Source organism: Otolemur garnettii, unplaced genomic scaffold (assembly GCF_000181295.1).
Source record: "Otolemur garnettii isolate 467f Iridium unplaced genomic scaffold, OtoGar3 scaffold00145, whole genome shotgun sequence".
Classification (NCBI taxonomy): domain Eukaryota; kingdom Metazoa; phylum Chordata; class Mammalia; order Primates; family Galagidae; genus Otolemur; species Otolemur garnettii.
The window spans coordinates 1,046,411-1,066,516 of NW_003852540.1; the positions used below are offsets into that span (position 1 = coordinate 1,046,411).

The following is a 20,106-nucleotide window of genomic DNA, read 5'->3' on the forward strand; positions in this document are numbered from 1 at the left end:
AAAAGAAATGTGATACATATCTACAGAATGAAGAACAAAAACCCTATGATCATTTCAAACAATGCCAAAAAGCATTCAATAAAATTTAACATCCCTTCATGACAAAAGCTCTCAACAAACTGGGTACAGAAAGAACATACCTCAAACATAATAAAAGCCATATACAACAAACTCATAGCTAACAGAATACTGAACAAGGAAAAACTGAAAGCTTTCCCTCTAAGATCTATTCTACAATGTGTCGAGAATGACCACTTTCTCACCACTTTAATTCAACATAGTACTAGAAGTTCTAGCCAAAGAATTAAACAAAAGTAAGATATAAAGGGCATCCAAGTTCTAAAGGATGAAGTCAAATTATCCTTGTTTGTAGATGATATGATCTTATATTTAGAAAAACCTAAAGATTCTACCAAAAAATACCTGTTAGAACTGGTCAATTCAATAAAGTTATAGGATACAAAATCAACATACAAAAATCAGTAACATTTCTATACACCAACACTGAACAATCTGAAAAGAAATTTAAGAAAGCAATCTCATTTAACATAGCTACAAATGAAAATACCTAGGAACAAACTTAACCAAAGAAGCGAAAGATTTCTATAATAAAAACTATAAAACATTGATGAATGAAATTGAACAGGACACACAAAAAGGACAGATCTTCCATGCTCATGGATTAGAGGAAGCAATATTGTTAAATGCCCATACTACCCAAAGCAATCTACAGAGTCAATGCAATCCCTACGAAAATACCAATGACATTCTTCACAGAAACAGAAAAAATAATCCAAAAATTTATATGGAACCACAAAATAGCCAAAACAATCCTGTGCAAAAAGAACAAAGCTGGAGGCCTCATATTAGGTAACTTCAAACTATACTATAAAGAGATAGTAACCAAAACATTACAGTACCGGAATAAAACCAGACACACAGACCAATGGAACAAAAGAGAGACCCAGAAATAAATCCACATATTTATAGTCAACCCACTTTTGACAAAGGTGCCGAGAACATATAACGGTGGAAAAAGTCTCTTAAAAAAATGATGCTGGGAAACAGGATATCTGTTTGCAGAAGAATGAAACTAGACCCCTATTTCTCACTGTACACAAAAATGAAAGGAAAATTAATTGAAGACCTTAAATGTAAGACCTGAAACTAAGAAACTGCTAATAGAAAACACTAGGGAAATATGCCAGACTTTGGTCTAGCCAAAGATTTCTTGAGTAAAGTCCCAAAGTAATAATGAACAAATGGGATCACATCCAACTAAAAAGCTTCTGCACAGGCTCAGCACCTGTGGCTGAACTGGCTAAGTAAGGCACCAGCCACATACACCTAAAGTGGTGGGTTTGAATCCAGGCCAGGCCCACCAAACAACAATGATGGCTGCAACCAAAAAATAGCCGGGCGTTGTGGCAGGCGCCTGTGGTCCCAGCTACTTGGGAGGCTGAGGCAGGAGACTCACTTGAACCCAGGAGTTGGAGGTTGCTGTGAGCTGTGATGCCACAGCACTCTACCCAGGGGGGACAGCTTGAGGCTCTGTCTCAAAAAAAAACTTCTGCACAGCAAAGGAAACAATCAACAAAGTGAAGAGAAAACTCACAGAGTGGGAAAAAATATTTGCAAACTACCTATCTGACAAGGGATTAATAACCAGAATATACAACAGGCATCCTCAAACTACAACCCGTGGGCCACATGCAGCCCGCCTAGGACATTTATCCAGCCCACCGGGTGTTTTTGCCACTGCTGCCTGTCCTGCTTAGCAGCTGACTCCTCCCAAGCCCTGCAGTCCAGCCCTCCAATGGTCTGAGGGACAGTGAACTGGCCCCCGGTTTAAAAAGCTTGAGGACCCCTGATATACAAGAAGTTGAAACTACACAATAGAAAACATAATCTGTTTTGAAAATGGGCAAAAGATCTGAATAGACATTTCTCAAAAGAAGACATACAAATGGCTAATAGGTATATGAACAAATGCTCAACCCATAACTAATCATCAAAGAAACGTAAATCAAAACTACAATGAAATATCATCTTACCTCAGTAAAAACGGCTTTTATCTAAAAGACAGGTAATAATGGCTGCTGGCAAGGATATGGAGAAATGGGAACATTATACTATTGATGGGAATGTGACAGCTTTGGGCCTGAATTCTGAAATGATGTTCCTTTATGCATTTTTTAACCACAGTGGAGAAGAGTAAGAAGGTTCCTCAAAAAACAGAATTACCATGTGATCCAGCAGTCCCACTGGGGTATATCCAAAAGAAAGGAAATTAGTATATCAAAGATATATCTGCATTCTCATGTTTTTTGCAGCACTATTCACAATATCCCAAATAAAAGCAACCTAAGTGTCCATCAAGAGATGAATGGATAAAGAAAATTCAGAGGATGGAATCATAAACTGTGGTATACTGATACAATGGAATTAGTAAAAAAAGATTAAAAAGAAACAAACCACTGATACATGTAAAAACAGGGATGAATCCGAAAAACTTTATACCTAGTGAAAGAAGTCTTACACCAAGGACTAAATGTTCTATGATGCCATTTATATAAAGTTCTAGAATAGGAAAAATTTATAGTAGGAAAAAATCCAAACCATAGTTGCCTTTGGAGGGTAGGGACAGGGTTTGACTGGGGAAGGACATTAAGAGACCATTCTAGGATAACAGAAATGATCTGTGTCTAAACAGAGCTTTGGGTTACACATATGCATGTATTTGTCAAAACTCAGCAAATGTGATAAGATGTACACATTTCAATGTATTCAACATTTCTGATGTAAAATTTACAGGGAAAGAATCGTGAGTGAATTCAAGTGTACAATATGCATGTAGAAAGAGTTAGGGTATTCACATCTAAAACTAACTTTGAAATGTGTTGACAAGATGGACTGATGGATAGATCTCTAGAGGGATGATCAAATGACAGATACAATGAAATAATATAGTGAAATATTAATGGAATCTAGATGATCACCGTAAAACTCAACTTTGGTGTATATTTGAAGATTCTTAATATAATCTTGGGGGAAAAGATGTTTTGAGACAACTGACCAAAGTTGCATAAAGACTGCTTACTAGATAACATTAGAGAAATTTTTTGCCCATTTTCTTAGGTATGATAATGGTATTACAATGAAGTAGGAGAATTTACTTTTTGATGTATTCTCAAATATTTAGAAGTAAAGTGTCATGACGTCTGCAACTTTGGAATGGTTCTGCAAACATTTTAGAGAGACAGATGGTTGTGTAGATAGGAAAAAAAATGACAAATTGTTAACAACTGCTTAATCTAGAAGGTTATTCAAAAGCAATGTCTTTTTCTTTCAACTTTTATGTATGAAATGTTTCATAATAAAAATCTTAGAAACAAAGCTACCTGGGTCTGAAGTTTCATGGGGTCACTCCTCCCATCTAGTTGGGTACTAGATGTTAGATGAACACAAGTTGAGGCTGGCCAGCTTGGTCCCATCACGTTAAACAGAGTAAACCAACAGAGACAGCCTTGTCATGAGGCAACAGTCTTCCCTAAAACCAGTCCTAAAACAAAACAAAGCTATTTCAGACCAACAGTGTTCAAAAGAGGGAACAGAATAGATAAAACACAATACCATGCTTATATAACAATATCCTAGAAGCAGTCTGTAGCAACCTCATACTAACAGTGATTACTTAAGACAGGTATATGATAGTCTCTTCAATTTATAAAAGCAACCACAATTTTGAAGTTCTCATTTTCAAAGAAATACAGGAACACTTACTATTTTAATGACAATCTCTTGGTCTTTTTATTCCAAATTTCAAATCTCAAGGGTATCCAGTAAGGCATTATTCCAAAACCAACACTTTTATGGTAAACTAGCACTGTCCAGCAGGGTGATTCTAAGGACTAACAGTCTACATTAATGGATTCTAACACTAGTCAAAAACAGTATGCTTCACTCTGCCAAGTAACCCAAATGGACAAAACTCTGAATGACTCTGTAAACCCGCAGGATCCGAATTCCTAGATTCGAGCCAAGATTTGCCATAAATAGATGAAGAACCTCTCTAAATCTTCAATTTCCCCCATCTTCACCTCATCTTACACACACACACAAGATATGACACCATTAAGTAAGCTGTAAGACTATACTCATTATCACCACTACCTACTATGAAAGTCTCTTTATAGACATTTCATTATCCCTGCCACTCAGGTGCCTATCACAGCGTTGTCTCATATTGTATTTACCTATTCCACTGATATATGTCTCATCTTCCCAGCTAGACAAGGTTTCCTGAGGGTAAGGGCCTTGTCTTGCTCTTCTGTTTCCCAGAACATAAAACTTTGAACATAGCAGACAATTTAACTCAACCTTTATGAAATGAGCTGATACTCTGTGAACTAACCAGTTTTAAATGCACTAGGGAATTTGTTTTCTCAAAGAATCCTATAGAAATCAAATGGGATATTCAAGGTTTTAAAAAAAAACCCTAACTTAAGTTTCTGAATAAACTCAAGTTTTGTAGACTGGATTTGCTTACAGACAGATATATGTGTAGGAATATGAAGGCAGCTGTCCAAGAGTCCCTATTTCTAAGGCTGTAGACACATCATCAAAAAAGCAGATGAGAAGCGGCACATTAGCAAAGCCATCCCAACTTCCTGGACATCAGGTAGGGGACTAGAACCATGGAATGGAGTATGTAGAATTGGGGCCAGGGCATCTGCAACATTTACATGGTCAATACTTGCCCCCTGACTGTGTCCATGCGCCAGAGGTATAATGGTCCAGTCTCTACTGGAAAAAACTAGGTGATCCCCACAGTTACAGGAAACCTCACATGATATTACACATACACACACACACACACACACACACACGCATGCACCCACCCCTGATCTAGTCCTCTACACAAGGTCCTGGGGCCCTCCTCTCCTCACAGTCTGTCCCTTCCCCACTGTTCTAGGAAACCTCCCAATTTGTCATCCTACATACCCTGGGGCATCTCCTCCCCTATAGCCCATACCACAACCCAGGACAAACCTTCCCCCGACCTCCCACAGAGCCCTAGGACACCTCCCCCCAATTTCTCCCCCACACATACTGCTAGAACATCCCCCTCAACCTGTTCTCCCCCACAGAATTCTCTCCCCTATTGTGCCCCCTCACTCTGACTGCAGACATTCCTCCAGCCTGTCTCCTCCCACTCTGCTGTGGATGATCTCTGAAATGGCCAAGTCCTATTTCCTCCCTTGGAAGAGGGGTCACCCTGACAGCTGTTCTTCTCTCTGACACTCCTGTAACATCCTCATAGGCTGTTTCTTCCCCCACAGACCTTGGACAGCTCCATACCCTGGGCCCACCAGCACAGGTGTGAGACACCCCCATCGTCCGGCTCCTCCCTGCCAGTCCCAGGGTACTCCTACCTCCTGTCTCCTCCTCTAAAGCCCTTACTCCTTCTGCGGCCTGTCTCCTTACCACCGCCAGGCCTGAAACACCCACATCCACTTCTGTGCTTGGAGACCCAGTCACCCACACTGCAGCAGGTGTGCGCCCCACCATGGGAACTCCTACAGCTGCAAGAACCCCTAGAGGTGGAGGCACCCTTGCAGCCTCAGGGCATACTCCACCATGTCTCCTTCTGCCCGGGCCTGAGATACCTGCAGAGCCCACACTCTCCTCTACAGGTCCCCGAGCTCTGGCAACAGTGGATACATCAGTGGTCACCTCAGTGGCCAGTCTCCTTCCCCATATGCCTGAGCTGTTGTCAGCAGAGATAGTATCCCCCACCATTGGCCCAGGGAGCCCAGAAGCCATGGGCTCTCCCATGGCCATGGAAACTCCAAGAGCCACAGGCATCCCAGCAACCTGTCTTCTTCCTGATAGGTCCAAGAGGCCCTCAGAGAGTGTCTCTAACCCCACAGACCCAGGCAGCCCCTCAGCCATGGAGACCCCTGAGGTCTGTCTGCCTCCTGACAAGCCTGAGATTCCCTCAGAGCTGGTCTTCTCCACCACGGGTCCAGGCATCCTGGCAGAAGCAGGCATCCTCATCCTTGTGGGACCCATGGCATCTGCAGGTTCCCCAGCTATCTCCCTCTCCCCGCAAAAGCCTGAGGTGCTTCCAGAGCCAGTTTCCTCCCACACAGACCTGGGCACCCTGGGAGCCACAGGCACCCCACCATTTGTGGGTATTCCTGCAGTCTGTCTCCTTCCCAATGAGCCTGGGAAGCCTCCAGGGCCAGTCTCTACTTCCAGAGAACCAGGAATCCTAAGAATTGTGGGCACCTCAGTGGCCACAGAAGCTCTGACACTCTGTCTCCCTCCCCAAGGCCCTTGAACACCCCCAGAGCCAGTCTCCTCCCCTACAAACCCAGAGACTTCAGGAGCCACAAGAACCCCAATACCCTGCCTCCCTCCCCATGGTCCTGGAAAAGCCCCAGAACCACTATCCTCCCCCAAAGGCCACCTCTCCTCTGGAGCCTGGGAAGAGGGTAGAGACCCCCCTGAAGCCGCAGGTATGCCAGCAGCGTGAGCCCTTTCCCACAGGTTCAAAACTGCTCTAGAGCAGCCTTCCTGACACACGGGACCAGACGCCCGCAGAGCAGCAGGCACCTTTCCAGACCCAGGCACACCCACACCAGTGAGGACCCCTGCTAGGGCACACTTGTGCTTGGGCAAATCTGCTGCCTTGGGAACCTCTACTGTCTCAGACAGTCCCACAGCCTGCCTCTTCCTGCACACACAGGATACCCCTCTACAGCCAGCTTCTTGAGCCCCGAGCCAAGGGTCCCCCAAAACTGAAGGCACCAGAGTTCCTCGCTCCCCCACAACCTGCCTCCTCTCCCACAGACTCGGGACATTCCCACTACATGTTTCCTCCCCTACAAGTCCTGACACTGTCACAGCTGGCTGCCTTCCCAGAGCCTGCCACCTATCCCACAGGCCCAGGACACCACCATGGCTTGTCTCTTGGTCCATGGCTCCTGGTACCACCATAGCCTGGGCCACTTCCACTGGCTGCCCTGTTCTCCATAGCCCTGGGACGCTTGGGCAACTTGTCTCCTTCTTCCCTAAGGTCCTGGGTACTCCCATGGCCTGGTCTATACCCCACAGGCCTGAGGCACCCCCAGAACCTGCCTCCTGCTCACTAGGACCAGACAGCTCTACAGTCTCTACAGCTTCACATGACCCTGGGTCACCTCCAGAGCCTGTGTCTACCCACACAGGCAGTCCCCTTTCCCTGAATCCAGGGTCACCCCCACATCTAGTTTCCTCTTCAGCAGCACAAGGTACCTCTGCAGGCTGTCCTGTGCCCCACAGGCCAGGGATACCCCCAGAGCCTATCTCCTCCACAGCCTGTCTCCTCTGCCATATGCCTGAGACACCCACAGAGGTGATTTCCTCCTCCACACCTCTAGGGATCCCCACAGCCTGAGGAACCCCCGTGTCCTGTTTCTTTCCCCATAAACTGGGGATATCCCCACAAACTGCTTCTTGCGCCAGAGACCCAGGAACCTGCCCCCTCCCAGACAGACCTGGGGCACCTCCATGACCCATCTCTTCCTCCACAGCTTGGGGCACTCCCACAGCTCCAGGCCACTCTGTGCCCCCAGATACCCCTGTAGTCTGTACTTTTCCCCAAGGACCTGGGGCAACTCCATAGCCTATCTCTTCCACAGCTCCAGGCACCCCCGCAGTCTGTTCTCTCCCCAACAGGTGGGAGGCAATCCCAGGCACATCCACTGGAGGAGGCACCCACCCAGCGTGCCCTGGTCCACAAAAGCCTGAGACTCTCTCACAACCTTCCCCTTGGTCCAGAGCAGTGGATAGTCTTGAGGCCCGGGGGTACACCCTAGCCTGTCCTTTCACCCAAGGTCCTGTAAGACCACCACGGCTAGTCTCTATCCAGGAAGCTTGGCCAGGAACACCCCTTTCAACTGGTCCCTCTCCTGCAGGCACAGGATGGAGCTCAACTCTGCTTCCTTCCCCACATCCTGAAGCTGCCCTCATAGCCTGCACTTTCAACCACAGTTGAAGAATGCTCTCATGCCCCAGAGATCCAGGACGACCTTTTCTCTCACAGCCCCGGGGACTTCTATCTTCTGACTCCTCTTCCCCAGACCCGGTCACCCACACATATCCAGCAGGTCCCACTACCTCGGGATCGCTCACTGTGCCGTTCACCCACACAGCCCTAGGGTCCCTTGCAGCCTCAAATGAGTCTGCAATCCCTGGTGTTCCCGAAACCTCATTCTCCCCAGCAGTATCGGCTGTCTGCACTGCTTGTCTCCTCCCCCGTGGCCGCCGACAGTCCTGCAGCCTTTCTACACTCACACAGCACGTCTCCCAAAACGAGGACATTGCCCGGCGCCTTGCTCCACGGCCTCGGAACATCCCTGCACCCGACCTCTTTCCCCACAGCCGCCGAACTCCCCGTCCCGACCTGCTAGGCCCTACGCAGCGACCCGGCATCTTAGCCAGCTCGCTCCCGCGCAGCCTAGGAAAGGCCCCCGGCCAGTTGCCTGGCTCACAGCTCCTGGACAATTCCTGCCTTCCGCCGCCTCAGCCCTGGGGCACTTTCTGGCTTACCACCTCTCTCCCTAAGCTGCTCTACACTCTCACCCAAACACAGCTCCAGCCCTCGCAGCCTTTCTCTCTCCCAGCCCCCCACACCACCCCCGCCCATTCCTGAACGCCCGCCCCCCAGTCCCAGGCTCCACTAAAGCCTAGCACGAAAAAAAGGTAATTGGGAGACGGAACAGCAAGATCCTCCTGGTCAAGGTCTCCTCTCCCCCAGGTCCATGCCTTCTAGTGCAGCTTCCCAGAATCCCCCCCCGCCCCCCAGCTCAGACTCAAGCCCACCTGGCCTGGGGCGAAGATCAACTACCGGGAGACTGGCAGGGCACCCCCACCCCTCCCCAACTAGGCCTCGCTTCCGGCGGCTAGCCCAGTCGCCATAGCAACAGGCGCAAAGCGACTTGGGAGCCGTTGAGGCTCTAAAGCTAGTTAAGGCTCCAGGTGTTGTCTGGAGGCAAGTTTTGCAGCCAGAGCCCAGACGGCCGGAGCTAGGACGAGATTAGGGCAGAGGCCTGGGTTTGAGAGTAGAGCTAACGCCAGAAGAGGTGAGAAACGAGAACAGTAAGCCAGCGTGGATGAGTTATGGGCTTCAGAGGCTCCCGTACACGTCAGAGCAGCGTTGTCTCTGGCCGGAGCTGCGCGACTCTAGCCTACGCGGAAAATGCTTCGCCCCGCCCAACGCGGGCCCCGCCCCGCGACAGCCCTCTGGACCAGAAGATTACTCCTGCACTCCACTGTAAGCTGTTCGGATGGCCCAGTACGAGGAGGTGAAAGTGTCCGGCTTTGAGGAGTTCAACCAGGCTGTGGAGGAGCACAATGGGAAGACCATTTTCGCCTACTTTACCGGTTCTAAGGACGCCGAAGGGAAAAGCTGGTGTCCCGACTGTGCGCAGGGTGAGGCCAGCACTGGAAGACTGCTGCCCAGCGGAAGTGGTGGGAAGGACGGGGATAAGGCCAGAAAGTGGGGTTTAAAAGAGATCGAGGGAATCTCGGTCTCAGAGATTTCGCGGGGCAATCTCAGTTGTCCTCATTCTTAAGCACTTTCCCGCCTTGCTAGAGGCGCGTCTCTTTTTGCTACCTGACCCAGATGATCTTGGACTCTAGTTCTTTAAAATTTCTCGCTTCACCAATATGGTTAACATCTCACAGGACACGTGCATTGGTCTCAAAGTCAGCAAATACGTATTCTCTTCATTGTTGTGGGCGCTCTGGTGTGGGGGCAGTAAGGACTAGACTTGGTCCTTTACAGTATCTCTTAAGACCAGAGAGAACACATGACTTAGGTTGCCCTCAGTCAGCTGTAGGCCAAAGTCTGAGTACTGACTAAGACTGGAGGAAGGTGGGAGGATCACTGTTACCAATGCCTATCTGACCGTAGAGCTGGTGTGTAATTACTTTATATCAACTTTTTTACAGCTGAACCAGTCGTTCGAGAGGGGCTGAAGCATATTAGTGAAGGATGTGTGTTCATCTATTGTCAAGTAGGAGAAAAACCTTAGTAAGTGGCACTGTATACTGTATTTCAGACACATGCACTAACTAGACTCTAAGATTCAGGCAGGAAGGGTCTCAGGGACTCGAGTTCTGAATGTGAAGTCTGATAAGTCGAATTAGCAACGATTAAATACAAATTAAAACTACCCACTCGAGTTAAGTAAGGGTAATTCAATAAATTTGGCCTGATTTAAGTTCAGAACTTAGCTGATTTTACATTTATATCATAGTCATATTTTAAATGAAAACCTAGCAGAGTAAGTCATAGTCCTCAAGGTTTTTTAAGTGTTTATAACAATTATTAAAAGACTAAATGGAGGAATATATCAAATATTAAAGCAAACTAGTAAACCAAGTAAATTTTTTTTTCACCATCACTCTTTCTTTCTGAAATAGTTGGAAAGATCCAAACAATGACTTCAGGAAGAAACTGAAAGTAACTGCAGTGCCTACACTACTTAAATATGGAACAGTGAGTATCTTCCTTTAAATATAATGGAGCTAAAAAATAAATATGGTGGGGTTATAATTCACTCTGTCAAATTCTTTTGCCACGTTCTGGATTCAAATTTGAAAAGATCTTGACATTTCATCTCAGTCACAGTGGTGTTCAGAGTGCTGTTTAGAGATTATCTCCATGGACGATCCCAGTAAACTATTAGTAAATAATGCAAATATCTAACCACTGGGTATTTTTCTTTCTTTTTTTTTTCTTGAGATAAGAGTTTTACTATGTCACCCTCAGTAGAGTGCCATAGCATCACAGCTCACAGCAATCTCAAATTTGGACTTTAGCCATTCTCTTGCCTCAACCTCCCAAGTAGCTGGGACTACCAGCACCCACCACAATGCCCAGCTGTTTTTTTGTTTTAGTTGTCACTGTTGTTTAGCAGGCCCAGGCTGGGATCAAACCCACCAGCCTTGATGTATGTGGCTAGCACCCTGCCCACTGAGCTATAGGTGCCAAGCCCTTTTTCATGTTTTTAAGCCACTCAAAAAATTCTATAGCCAGAAAGTTGGTTGACTTTTAATTCCCTAAAACATTTTCATCGGCTCAGTGCCTGTGGCTCAAGCAGCTAAGGTGCCAGCCACATAGACCTGAGCTGGCAGGTTCGAATCCAGCCCGGCCTGCCAGACAATGACACCTGTAACCAAAAAATAGCCAGGCATTGTGGCAGGCGCTTGTAGTTCTAGCTACTTGGGAGGTAGAGGCAGGAGAATCACTTGAGCCAGGAGTTGGGACATTGCTGTGAGCTGTGATGCGATAGCACTCTTCCCCAGGGTGACAGCTTGAGGCTGTCTCAAAAAAAATTTTTTTTTCATCAACATTTTTCTATTTAATCCATAGTTCTGATTGAAAAGAAAAGGTAAGGCAACTCTTCTAGTTCATTCACGCCACTGGGATTCTAAATTAAAGGGTTAAGAGAATAGTGTTGCACTTGCTGTGTCCTGTTTTAGTCTGTAGATCTTCCTGGTATTTTGGATTTAAGTCTCTTGAGCCAAGTATTTTGGTGATTCATCGTAAAGCAAATATCTTAGCTCTTTCATAAAACTTGCTGTAACTAGTTGGTGGTTTCTGAATGGTAGATGTGTCATTCAAGGTAGAACTCACTCTATTTCTAATAACATTTCCTATGACGTTAAGATTTGACTCTTCTTCTTTTACAGCCTCAAAAACTGGTTGAATCTGAGTGTTTTCAAGCCAGCCTCGTGGAGATGTTATTCTCTGAAGATTAAGATTTAATGATGGCAATCATGTCTTGATTTGTGCTAGTATTAAAAGAAATGCACACTTCCTTTGAATTTATGTTAGCTATAAATATGTGATTATGCTAAAAATTGGTATATGCTTAAAACAAGGGAGTGATATTAAAAATGCTCATAAACTTTTAATTTATTTGTAATATGTGAATATTTTAAGGTATAAGTTAACTAAGACTTCAGGAATGACAGTTACAGTTCAAAGGAATGTATGATTGTAGGTGACAGAAACTTCACTCCCACATAGTGTAGTAGACAAATTCCAAAGCTCTAAAAGGATTAGGATCTTTTACCTTAAATCCTATGAATTTGCAAAGCCAACTTGATATTCTTCAAACTCCTTTGGCTTTGGAATGTACTACAGCACCATACATCTAATCCAACTCTGCTTAATTTAGGCAGTTACGTTTTACAGCTGCCTCACTATATTTCACTTGGGATGATGCATGTGGCAGAGAGGGCCTAGAGAGATGCACATATAACCTAGTAGAGGCCAGATCTCCAGCCTCTAAGTCAGTGACACTAAATCTACTACTATCTAGCTGTGTAACCATAGGTAAGTCACTGAACCCATCTAAACTTCCTCACATCTCTTACAAAGGAAACAAGGATTATTTCCAGAATAAAAATGCAAGGAAGCACTTAACACATAACACCTGGTTTGTGGTATCCTGAAATAAGTGTTGGTTTTCCAAATGATCACGTGTATTTCAGGCTTCTCATCTTTGTTCTAATCTAAGGTCAAGAGTCCAATTATTAGTTTACCACTAATTTTGCCATCAAATCAGTCAGATATAACTGATTCTTAAAGCTATCTTGCAAAGCAAATGGTAATTCCTAAAGAATTTAAGACCCTTTATATAGTTCCTGCATTGTGATTTAAAGAGGTCCCTGACTCCATTCCTCTTATTTCCTGATGTGCAAGATCGTAAGGTTACAGGAGGTGGTTGTGTCCAAGGCACCACTGGATGTCAGTAACAAAGCGAGGCTTAGAGTTTTGCCTTCTTTAAAGCACCAAATTTTCCATTCTTACTCAGGTGATTATGTTAAATGTTAATAAAAATCTATAAATCCACAGGGAAATCAAAGTAGAACAATTTTGATTTAAAGGAAATAATCTATTAGCAGAAAGTTGGATAAAAAAACACTCTAAAGATTTTAGGTGCTACCACAGTAAAAGTAGATAAAGTTTTTTGTCTTCACTGTACAAAAGAAATACATTATATACATGCGTTATATACACAGTCTTAAGAGCCTAGTCTGTATCCGGCTTTTCATTTTCCTGATGTGTTATTTTGCTGTTGCTGCTCTGCCAAGGCTTGCTGAAGGCGCATCCGCTTCCGGGAATAGTGTTGCCAGTGCAGAATTTGCTGTTCATCAATAAATTTCGCACATTGAGCATTCACCAGCTCCTTTCGGAAGTGTTCATATTGGAGTAGTTCTAACATGTGTAAACACTGAGGGTACCTGGGTTTAAGTTTATAAGTTAATGATCAATATAATTTAAGTCAATAATGCCAAGTTCTAATTCAGTTATTCTCTTAAAAATGATCTTCTGGCCTACGTTCCTATAAAATTAACTTAGTATATTTTGGTAAAAAGGCTTTTCCTTCTGCTTCTGCATAGTGGCCAATCATCAAAAGTCAATATTAAGCAAAATTGTCGAAGTGAGAAAATGTAAATTCAGAAAGATTAAATAACTTGCCCAAGACCATACAGTACAGTAACTGGTAAGCAGAGTGAAAACTTGGGAACCATGCAATTCTAGTGGTTTCCAATGTGAAGAATAAGAACATTTGTTTTAGTAACTATGTGTTTAATTTATAGCTATTGATTTTTCCATCAATAGTGATAAAAATACAACATTCATTTAAAAATGAATCAATTAAAAACTGTATGGACATTATACTCTAGTTTTCCATAAAACTATGGCAATTCCGTATGTATTCTAGGATTGAGCAAGTATATTATGGATTAAGAGAATCAAATTTCTGGCTATTAGAAAGGAAGTTACAGATAAAAGAAGAAAGCTAGAGTGAACCCTGAATTACTGACCTAAGATTGAAAACACCAGTTTGTACTCATGGCTTTATTCACACATGCATAACAGATACGTAGATGTGAGTATACACATATACACATGTAATTCTTAGCTTAGTGTACTGAGAGGACCTAGAAGCATTGACACAGTATTAATGAGCACATTTAGTGCCCCCAATTTTTTTTTTTTTGAGACAAGAGTTTTACTTTGTCATCCCTCGGTAGAGTGCTGTGGCATCGTAGCTCACAAGCAACCTTAAACTCTTTGGGTTCAAGCAATTCTTTTGCCTCAGCCTCCTGAGTTGCTGGGACTACAGGTACATGCCACAAGGTCCAGCTATTTTTAGAGACAGGGTCTTGCTCTTAGGCTGGTCCTGAACTCCTGAGCTCAGGCAATCTACTTGCCTCAGCCTCCCGTAGTGCTAGGATTACAGGAGTGAGCCACCATGCCTGGCCTCCATTTGCTTTAAATAGCATCTTCCAGAGTACCTTGGAGAAACAGCTGTTCCCAGGGCTATGACACAGAAGGTACAAGATGAGGCAAGAATAGTTACTTAGTGCCAAAAGAAAAGTGCTAAAAGTTGATGGAGATAAGGCAAAAAATATTTAGAAGCCAAGTGAAGGGGCCCCCAATGACCAAATCTATAATAATTATAGCAAGAAAATACATCCCAAAGTCCACACTGATGTATATTTCTTTAATGAAATTATAAATCAGAACAAGAGAATATTCTTCTTTACAAAAGAATTTCAACTATGGTAGAACCTCCATAGTCAACCACCTCCTAAGTTAACCTAATTTCACAGACTAGTCATGCACCACATTTATGTGTAAGTACAGTATGCCTAGTTCCTTATGTTGACCACCTCTGTATGTTGACCGGTTTGTTACAATCCCTTGGGTGATCAACTTACACAAGTTCTATTATAATGAATGTAGAATGACAGTATCAGAAAATTACAATAAAAACTGGCAAGTATCAGGGAAGTACCTTCAACAGATGCTAAAGTTAGTGGGCAAAGTATATGTAATAAGATATTTATATCATCTCAAAGTATTTCCCCAAAAGATACTTAATAAATACACAAAAAAATTATTATGGAGAAAGCTAAAGCACCACACCAAAACCAAGTGATCAATAATGGGACAAAGAGACTTCATGTGATTCCCGACATGACATACCAAGAAGGACATATCACTTCTGTCCGGTCATGGAAAAAAAAAAAGACCAAGAAATTCAGATTAAAGGAGACTTAAGAAGACATGAAAACAAAATGCAACATGAATTAGACTGGATGTTACACTAAATACAGGATACTAGCAGGACAACTGGCAAACTATGAGGTCTGTAGATTAGGTTAATACCTAACCTAAGCATTAAGCTTAATGTTTTGATTTTTATCACTGTACTCTGGTCCCATTTAAGATGTAACATTTTAATGTACATTTTAACAATGTAAGATGTTAACATTTAGGACCAGGTGCAGGGGCTCACATCTGTAATCCTAGCACTCTGGGAGGCAAGGCATGTGGATTGCCTGAGCTCACGGATTCGAGACCAGCCTGAGCAAGAGTGAGAATCCCATCTCTAAAAATAGCTGGGCATTGTGGTAAGCACCTTTAGTCTCAGCTACTTGGAAGGCTGAGGCAAGGGGATCTCTTGAGACCAAGAGTTTGAGGTTGCTGTGAGCTCTGACACCATGGAACTCTACCAAGGGTAACAGAGTAAGACTCTGTCTCAAAAACAAACAAGCAAAAAAAAGATGTTAACAATTACAATTTCTGGGCAAAGAATATACAGAAATTACCTTTACTACTTTTCCAGCTATTCTGTTGGTCGAATTATTTTAAATTAAAAAGACAAAATTTAAATGAGACAAAACATATCAAAATGGATAAGTACTATGCAAATGACTAAAGTTTGAAAAGTGTACTACTTAAAGCAATGCTTCTTAAACTTTCATGTATATATCAATCATTTCTTAAAATACAGACTTTGATTCTGTAGATCTGGGGTGAGACCTGAGCTCTGCATTTCTACCAAGCACCCAAATGATACCAATGCTGAGGATCTAAAGAGCACATTGAATAGCAGGACCCAATTCCATGCTATCCTTCCAAAATAATAACAGTTTACTAACTATACTTCAGAAATATGCTATTGCTTATTGGCAGCTTAGCCTAAAATGCTTTATTCACACCTATCCTGGCTAGTTTCTTTTTATGACAGCATCAGTAGTTAAAAAGACTACTGAGTGTGAATACCAGCTGTTTGGCTTTCAACTGTAAAATAATGGGACACCCAAGAGAATGGTCTCAAGTAGCATTTAGTAAATAATTGGAATTTAGACATGCAGTGACCATCACATCAAACCTGTAGAAGACAATGCTCAGAATACATTCGATGATAATAAGGAATTATATTCTCTGAAAGGCTCTAATATTTTGATAGGCTACAAGTTGACAAGATGAAATAGAAGAGGTATAACAGGAAAATTAGGCATTTAGATTTTTAAAACTAAACACGATATGAATGGAAAACTGAATTAATAGCACTGATAAAAATAAGGAGTTAAAGATTTTAGTTGAAATAAAGCTCCTACGGGGCAGTGCCTGTGGCTCAAAGAGTAGGGCACCGGCCCCATATACTGAAAGTGGCAGGTTCAAACCCGGCCCCTGCCATAACTGAAATAAAGCTCTTAGCAGGGCTGCACCTGTGGCTCAAAGGAGTAGGGCGCCGGCCCCATATGCCAGAGGTGGCGGGTTCAAACCCAGCCCCAGCCAAAAAAAAAAAATGCAAAAATAAAACTCCTAGCAAGTTAACAATGTGATCTCTGAGCCCTTAAGTAATTATACGTAAGTTAAACTAATAGATGTGTAATGATCTCATGAAGAAAAGAAATGCCATTTGGCAACCGTACTCTGACCACATCTAAAGGCCTGTGTTTAGCTCTTGGCTGAACTGCATGAGGTTCAACTGCTAAATATCCAAAGGAGGACACCCGAATTCATGAGAAGTTTGGAAGCCATGGATTTAGTTCAACAGCTAGATACTTGAGAAAAATAGATGTAGGAGAGCCATCATAGTTGCATGTACTGGCTATCAGTGAAGCAGGCCAAGTGGTGCAAAGTGCCTAGTAGAAACAGCTGCTCTCAGCTCCAACCAATTGTTGACCTGGGGTTACCTTCTTTTCCAGATTTTAAAGAGTAGCTGGAAACCTGAGTTGTTACTTTCCAATCTTTAATTGTTAGCAACTATTAAACTAAAACTTTTGTACAGACTGAATAAAATAACAACAGGGATTAACTGACAACTTCTCTTATATTTACAAAATCTGAAGGGCTGTTGTCCTCAAGAGGACACAGGCTGGGTCTGTATTAGTCCATGGACAAAGAGGTTGAAGCTATGAGGTTTATTATATAACAATGTAAAGAAAAACTTTCTAACATCTGGCTAACAGTGCAATCTAATAAAAAAAAAACTTTTCTTTGAATTATTAAATGAGTATATAAAAAGTCAATAAGGGTACAAAGGGTATTGGTCCTACAGGCAACATGAGTATGTATGGAATCTTTATTATTGGACACAGATCAGAAAAATGACTTAGATAAAGAACAAACATGAAATACTTTCCTCTCAAACTTTGTTTAAAAAAGTTTTGCTATTGCTTTCTTTCTACCTGGTTAAGACAAAACAGGTAGGAATTCAACTCTTTTTAACCATTAAAATCGAATAGGTTTGTGATTATATGCTTCTTAGAATTTAGTAAGCCTTAGCATGAAGTATATGTTAAACATCCTCATGGCAAATAAATATACTTTATATACATATATTTTTAATGAGCTAATGGAAATGAAGCATTTAGCATAGTTCTTGGCACCTAAGAGGCCCTAAAGAAACAATAGACACTCTAAGAATCAGGTAAGTTTACTTCCTCCAGAAAACCCCAGAAACACCTTCCTTACAAGTACCTCTTTTCTGTGTTCCTTAATTTTCAACCTTAATTTTCAAGACTATGTTGATACATTTATAGATTTTGAGTTCCTTGGATCAGAAATCCAGTAAGTAAAGGAGAGTGGTAAAAGATAAGGTCAGACAAGACAGGACCAGATCATATAGGGCTTTAGTTCAAGAAAAGAGATTACATTTTGTTCTACATGAAAAGGAAAGCTAAAGTTTCTAAGCAAGAAAGTGAAGTGTTCTGATTAACAATGAGATCAAATCAGGCTTCTGTGTAGAAAGCTGTTTTGCTTTGGGTTTTTTCAGGGGGGCTACAGAGCAAGAAAAGTGAAAATGGAAGCAGTGATAACCCATTGATAGATTACTACAGTAATCCAATTGCAGCAATCCAATCAGGTGACAACTGAAAGACGTTGTCAGATTCAAAATACACTTTTTCTTTTTTTGGTTCAGTGTCACAAAGATAAATTTTATTTAAGAAGAACAAAGAGAAAGTTTAGAGTACTTCCAAAGAGTTGCAAGTGAGGCCCTCTCATGATGAAGAGTTGAGAGACAGAAGGAGATATCAAAGGCTGTGTAGGGGTATAAATTCCCTCTCCGTTTGAAATTGGTTGCAACCAAAATATACTTTTTCCAATGTGAAGCAAGAAAGTGTGTTAAACATCAGTATTTTGGATTATTATAAACATATTTAGAATTATAAAAGTTAAACTTACTTTAGATACTTGGCATATTCTGGTTCTTTCCAGTAAAGCAAGTACTTAAGATAATTAACAAAAGCTTTGTCTTTGAAGTAACCTCTCTGGGCAAGAACTGAAAGGCATAAACAACAACAAAAAAAAAGATCTGCAGGTCAAACCCATCCTATTATTTGTGACCCCTAATATAAAGAATTTACTTATGTAACATCCCCACCAAAACACACTGAATTCAAAACAAAAGTCCCAAGACTCAATTATACCTATATGGCAGCATAAGTGTAATGACATTCAATATTGAGAATATATAAAAATAGATCTATTATGAATTGCAACTCTACTGTCAGAAATCATTAATAGTATCTCAATTTAATGAGGTCCTTAACAACTTACAATTAAGGTAATTTGGATTGGCTAAACACTGCACAAATTCCAATTCCAACTGAAACCGAAGTCGATTGCCAGCATCATCTAGAAGAAAAAACAGTGAAAGTCATCCACAACAAAGGCCACTATATTTAATATTGACCTGTAGTAAAGAAACAACAATAAAGGAACCTGCCTAATGCTGTGATTGATCGTCTTCCTAACCTGGCAGGGGGTTAGGAAGATACACCTTCCTTAAAAATCTAAGAAAAGCAGAGCCCTGATTAAAAGGATTAAGATGAAAGTTTCTCTAAAGTTATAGAGAAGTCATTTAAAAAGAAAAAGAAAACAGCGATACAAACGTTGCAAGATACCTACCACTTGTGGGCTACTATGTAGGAATTTTAACAGTGATCATTGAGGTAGGTGGCAGTAACTGTAAGTTCCCCTACCTTAATAATGCGTTATAAGGATTGCTGACAGTGATTAAGTTATGTAAAAGCTAAGTGCTAACTCGGTTCAGGAAGCAAGCTGAAAGAGACCACGGAGAGGGTGAAAGACAAAACAATGTGTGCGTATGTAAGAAACATCAATGGTAGAATGATACACAAGTTTGTTGACGATATTTCAAACTTAAGCAAACTCATGCGAAAAGCAAAAATACCAATCAAAACGGAGACGATTTAAGATTCAAGTCCTCTCCCTTAGGGGCTCCTTCATCGGAGAGTCAGTGCGGTTGGTGTTTTACAGCAAATGAAGACAAAGGATGTGCGGACGAACCAAATTACTAAAAAGGTAAAAACTACCTTCGTCTTTCCAGACGCTCCAAGAGCCCTGTTGCCTCCCTGTCCAAACCCTTAACCCTGCCGAGAGTTACGCCTGAAAAAAGGCCCCGGCGAAGGAGAAGAAGGGGACTGGGCCGAGGACAGTTATATCTGTGAAGATTTGAGGTTCAGTACGCTACTCACCTGTCTCCATAGCGACGGCAGCGGCCATAACAAGCAAAGACACTAAATCGCCACCAGTCTGACAGAAAAACTGCTTCGTGTGGCACAAGCGGCTCCGGAAGGCACAGCTCCTCTTCCGGTCCCGTGGCCTTCTGGGATACGGGAGGCGGGCATAGCGTCGCCTAGGAGGCGGACGGCTCCGCCCATCCCTGGCCCGCCCACGCCGGCCGGCTCCTCCCACGGTGGCTCCCA

General features: G+C 42.7%; 3 protein-coding genes across 5 annotated transcripts in view; 1 reads left to right on the forward strand and 2 right to left on the reverse strand.

The window, feature by feature from the left end:
- KIAA0753 (KIAA0753 ortholog) overlaps positions 1-8,891 on the reverse strand; it is a 65,413-nt gene extending 56,522 nt beyond the window's left edge. Inside the window, exons 1-2 of one of the 3 annotated variants that reach the window (XM_023518730.1) lie at positions 8,872-8,891; positions 3,402-3,562 (exon numbers count right to left, since the gene is read on the reverse strand). In XM_023518730.1, the coding sequence (XP_023374498.1) occupies positions 3,402-3,494 (93 nt within the window). In that variant the 5' untranslated portion in view covers positions 3,495-3,562; positions 8,872-8,891. Of the gene's footprint in view, positions 1-3,401; positions 3,565-3,783; positions 3,835-8,871 lie in introns of those variants that run through there. The other 2 variants (XM_023518729.1, XM_003799031.3) reach the window with 2 other exon arrangements.
- Positions 8,892-9,278: 387 nt separating this feature from the next.
- TXNDC17 (thioredoxin domain containing 17) lies at positions 9,279-11,905 on the forward strand. Its single transcript, XM_003799032.3, has 4 exons — positions 9,279-9,480; positions 10,003-10,084; positions 10,477-10,552; positions 11,749-11,905. The coding sequence occupies exons 1-4, from the start codon at positions 9,336-9,338 to the stop codon at positions 11,815-11,817; spliced, it is 372 nt and encodes a 123-aa protein (XP_003799080.1). The 5' UTR covers positions 9,279-9,335; the 3' UTR covers positions 11,818-11,905.
- Positions 11,906-12,919: 1,014 nt separating this feature from the next.
- MED31 (mediator complex subunit 31) lies at positions 12,920-19,944 on the reverse strand. Its single transcript, XM_003799033.3, has 4 exons — positions 19,876-19,944; positions 18,935-19,012; positions 18,560-18,656; positions 12,920-13,308 (listed from the first exon to the last, which is right to left on the reverse strand). Exons 1-4 carry the CDS (start codon positions 19,901-19,903, stop codon positions 13,116-13,118), a joined length of 396 nt encoding a protein of 131 aa, XP_003799081.1. The 5' UTR covers positions 19,904-19,944; the 3' UTR covers positions 12,920-13,115.
- Between the last annotated feature and the right edge of the window lie 162 nt (positions 19,945-20,106).

Excerpts from the sequence above, each read along its gene's own strand:
- TXNDC17 (XM_003799032.3), top strand. The coding sequence starts at position 9,336 with ATGGCCCAGTACGAGGAGGTGAAAGTGTCCGGCTTTGAGGAGTTCAAC. Across the intron at positions 10,085-10,476 it reads CAAGTAGGAGAAAAACCTTA|TTGGAAAGATCCAAACAATG; the intron begins GTAAGTGGCACT and ends TTTCTGAAATAG. Across the intron at positions 10,553-11,748 it reads CACTACTTAAATATGGAACA|CCTCAAAAACTGGTTGAATC; the intron begins GTGAGTATCTTC and ends CTTCTTTTACAG.
- MED31 (XM_003799033.3), bottom strand. The coding sequence starts at position 19,903 with ATGGCCGCTGCCGTCGCTATGGAGACAG. Across the intron at positions 19,013-19,875 it reads TGCCGTCGCTATGGAGACAG|ATGATGCTGGCAATCGACTT; the intron begins GTGAGTAGCGTA and ends TTTTTCTTCTAG. Across the intron at positions 18,657-18,934 it reads CAATCCAAATTACCTTAATT|TTCTTGCCCAGAGAGGTTAC; the intron begins GTAAGTTGTTAA and ends TATGCCTTTCAG.